Here is a 3913-nt window from a genome sequence, read left to right as displayed (position 1 = left end):
CGGTGACGACATTATAAGTGACCATATATCAATAAAATTATAACTGCTAGCTACACGTCATACTAATATTCTCATAATAAACTTACATGAGTCTTTAGTGAGCATCAAAAGAATGGAGTGAACTTAGGTGGAACCCCTAAGTTAGGACGCATAAGCTTAGTAGGAACACCACACTTGCACATGGGAGGATCCCTCACACGCCTACAAGCAGCCTCCTGCTTCTCCTCCTCGGTCATCCTAGGTGGGTTTGGTGGAGGAGGAACCCAACGCCTAAACTGATAGTATGGTTTAAGCTTTGTGCTATGATATGGGAATAGGCGGATCCTAGGATCATATTTGTCGGGTCCATCAATCCACTGAAAGAAATCACAAGGTGCAGCAGGCATTGGATTAAAAGTCCACTTGCATACGTAGAAGGCTCTTCCGGCTGTCTTTGGATGCCTTGATTGTTTCACCTCTGCTTCCACGCCACATCTACAAAGAGGTACCGGAAGGGCAGGAGGTACGGGACCAGCAGCATTGGACTCGCCCACATAACGCACATACCACCTAGGCCGCTTGTATTCACAACCAAATGACGTCATCTCACCTAGACATCAAGTGCCACAAAATTAATACACAAATAAACTTTACACACGTAATCCATATGAACTATATACATCATTTCGAAAAAATGCAAACACTCCATCTACAAAATACAAACACTTAACCATATCAACTATAGCAACTATATTAAGGAACAAAAATATGAGACAAATTAATTGAACATATAAAAAAATATACATGCCATGTAAACTACACAATTGGATAAATATAACCTAAATCGAAGCATTCAACAAGTTCTACATGTCAATATCGCGAGCAGAGACTCAATTGTGTCTGAACTACGGATCATCTAACACAAAACACCATTGCATTTCATTCAACATTGAAATCATCAACCTAACCCTAATTCATCTAAACATCTCCGATCTACCAAATGCAGTGGTAAAACACGAGAAAAAGTAGGGGATACCGTCCACACAAAGCGGTCACCAATCCTCAACTTTCCCCCACCGAAATCGTTGGATTTTGGATGGATTTGGGGGTAGGGCGGCGGGCGGTAGCGCCAAGAGCTTTGGGCGCGGGGTGTCTGGAGGAAGAAGAAAGGAGGAGGGAGGGAGGAAGGAGCCGGCGCGCCCGTGTAGGTTGGGCGCTGCCGCGCCAGGCAACCTGGCGCGGCAAGCGCCTGCCCACGTCAGCGCCCACCTGGTGCGGCGAGTCGCCGCGCTAGCATGGCAGGGGTCCGCTGCGCCAGTGCATGTGGCACGGCAGCGGCTTCCTGCCGCGCCTGGCAGTCTGACGCGGGTAAAAGGGTCATCTGCCGCAAATAAAGTTCAGCTGAGGTTATTTTTAAAAATAAAAATAAAAAAAGTTAAAAAAAAAATTCCTCAAGCGTAAGCTGCTCGAGCTTATGTTTTGCTAGCTTCACCACCGCCGGAACATATATAGTCGGAAGTAGGCATCAGTGTCGATGCTGAAACGAACGCCAACGACCGTCCGCGCAATAGTGGGAGGGGCTTGAGACGCAAGGCTGCGTGTGAGCCTGAGAGGCCTGCAGAAATGCAGGGACCTCTAATCAGAAATCCTGGAAACTGGAAAGCCCTCACATCGCCCGGGAACAAAGTGCGCGACGATTGCCTCATCCGGGAGTCGATTTCGCAGAAGAATCTTGGGTACTCGTGTGACTCCTGTCCCCAGCTGTCGGGGTTCGGTTTGCTAGAATTTTGCACTGGGAACAGTCCCTGATTTCAGCCTCGGCAAAACCCATGCTAATGCCAGCAAAAGCGCAATTTATTGGATTACCGGTTACACGTACACTTCATTTCTGCCACAGTTCAGACAAAGTTATTCTTGTACGCCTGGCCAAGTAATTTTTCCCCCTTGACCTGCCCGTCAGCCACTCAGATCTCGCCATCCCAAAACTCCTCGATGGACTTGAACACGCCTTCCGGGTGCACGAAGAAGTCCCCGCGAATCAACCTCTCCTGCAAAAACACGGTCGCGAAACAGGAAACCGTAAGTACTTCGCCGTGCAGCAGGTGCATGGCCATGGGTTCAGCTTCTGAATTTCTGGTGCCACTTGCCTGCTCGATCTCGGAGAGCTTGGCGAGCAGGTCGTCCGGGATGGACCAATCGTAGACGTCGAGGTTGGCCCTGATCCTCTCCTCGTTGGTGCTCTTCGGGAGCACGCTGTGCCCCATCTGGATGCCCCAGCGCAGCGTCACCTGCGCCGGCGTCTTCCCCAGCTTCTCCGCCGCCGACACGACGGCCGGGTGCTCCAGCACCGCGCCGGCCTTCACTGAGGCCGTGCCCGGCGAGCCCAACGGCGAGTAGGCCTACGCGATACACGACAGCCAAGAACCACTGGTCAATGGTCACACACACTACCATAATACCCAAGAAAGAGCTCGGCTCGGTGAACTGATGAACTGCGCGTACCGAGAGGTGTATCCCTTTGGACTCGCAGAAGGCGCGGAGCTTGCCCTGCTGCCACACGGGGTGGCACTCCACCTGGTCCACTGCGGGGGGCACGCGCGCCACGGCGAGCAGGTCCGCCAGCTTCTTGGAAGAGAAGTTGCTGACGCCGATGGCGCGCGCCTTGCCGGCGTCGTACAGCTTCTCCATCGCGGCCCACGTCGCCGGAATATCCGACGGGATGACGCTTTGCGGGCCAAAGCCGGCGCCTTTCTTCATCCTGACTGGCCAATGGACCTGACACGAACGATACCAGCATCTTCAGATGAATATTTTTTTTCTTTTCCTCTGAAACTGTAACAAGATGATGCACGGCATTTCTTATGCGTAGCAGTTTAGCAGACTGACAAGGTAAAGATCCACATAGTCGGTTTGCAGGGCTTTCAGCGTGCCGTCCAGTGCAACAGGGACGTCCTCCGGCGCATGGTTGGTGTTCCTGCAGAAATGTTCCAAGATGCGCGCCATTCAGTGATGTTCCAAGATTATTGCAAGCGGAAGTGGCCAGGTACTGAGCGATAACGTTCAGGTCCCGGAACCAGAGAAGAGGACTGACCAGAGCTTGGAGGTGATGAAGAGATCCTCACGCTTGACTACGCCCTCGTCGAGCACTCTCTTAAGACCCAATCCGACCTGCAGAGCAGCAGCGTTCAGATTGATTTCATCGATTGTGATACCATTCGCTGCACTGAAAGAGTAGATGCGAGGAGGAAATCACCTCCTTTTCGTTGTTGTATGCTTGTGCACAGTCGATGTGCCTGTAACCTGCCTGCACGTTAAGCGGTGGATAAAGTTCAGAACCTTTGCTCTAGAAAATAGTGGACAAATTCATCAAGGAAGAACAGACTAGTAGTAGAATGAGTAGGCTGAAGCATCGAAATGGGACCTAGATGAACACATAAGTGAATCGAGATAATTGGTCCATTCCATCAGTTTAGCATCCCAGTTTACTGGTGGTTTTTATCTTGGATGACGAGCTCATGAGCATCTAAAATGGCGACATGAACAGCCATGCCAGCCGCACGTGCTGACTAGCAGGACAGCAGCGCAGAACACGGGGGGGGGGGGGGGGGGGGGGGGGGGGGGGGGAACCCCAGGGGGCCCCTTTTCGGGGGGGGAAAAGGGGTTCCCCGGAAAAAGGGGGGGCTCTCGCTTTGAATATTGACGAACCAAGAGGACATGGCTGCCCTGATGGAACAAAAAAGAGGGGGCCTCACCCCGGCGTTCCCACGCGCCTGCTGGGCCCCCAAACCAAGAACAGCCCTGGGGGGGGTGCATGAAAAGGAAAGACTCTTCCTCAAAGAGATAAAAGAACCTCTTGCACGCCCACCATTATTTCTATTACGCCCCGGCTTCATATTGTATGCCTTGACTTGGGCAAAGTTTGAAGCTTACTATG

At 51.8% G+C, this 3913-nt stretch overlaps 1 protein-coding gene across 1 annotated transcript; it reads right to left on the bottom strand.

The window, feature by feature from the left end:
- Positions 1 to 1788: 1788 nt before the first annotated feature.
- On the bottom strand, positions 1789 to 3847 carry LOC101760514 (aldo-keto reductase family 4 member C10). Its single transcript, XM_004961818.3, has 7 exons — positions 3830 to 3847; positions 3233 to 3322; positions 3071 to 3147; positions 2866 to 2953; positions 2482 to 2754; positions 2127 to 2378; positions 1789 to 2027 (listed from the first exon to the last, which is right to left on the bottom strand). The coding sequence occupies exons 1-7, from the start codon at positions 3845 to 3847 to the stop codon at positions 1944 to 1946; spliced, it is 882 nt and encodes a 293-aa protein (XP_004961875.2). The 3' UTR covers positions 1789 to 1943.
- Between the last annotated feature and the right edge of the window lie 66 nt (positions 3848 to 3913).

This window comes from Setaria italica, chromosome III, assembly GCF_000263155.2.
Source record: "Setaria italica strain Yugu1 chromosome III, Setaria_italica_v2.0, whole genome shotgun sequence".
NCBI lineage: Eukaryota > Viridiplantae > Streptophyta > Magnoliopsida > Poales > Poaceae > Setaria > Setaria italica.
The sequence above is the reverse complement of the archived record's forward strand: the minus strand, read 5'-3'. Positions and strand labels throughout refer to the sequence as shown.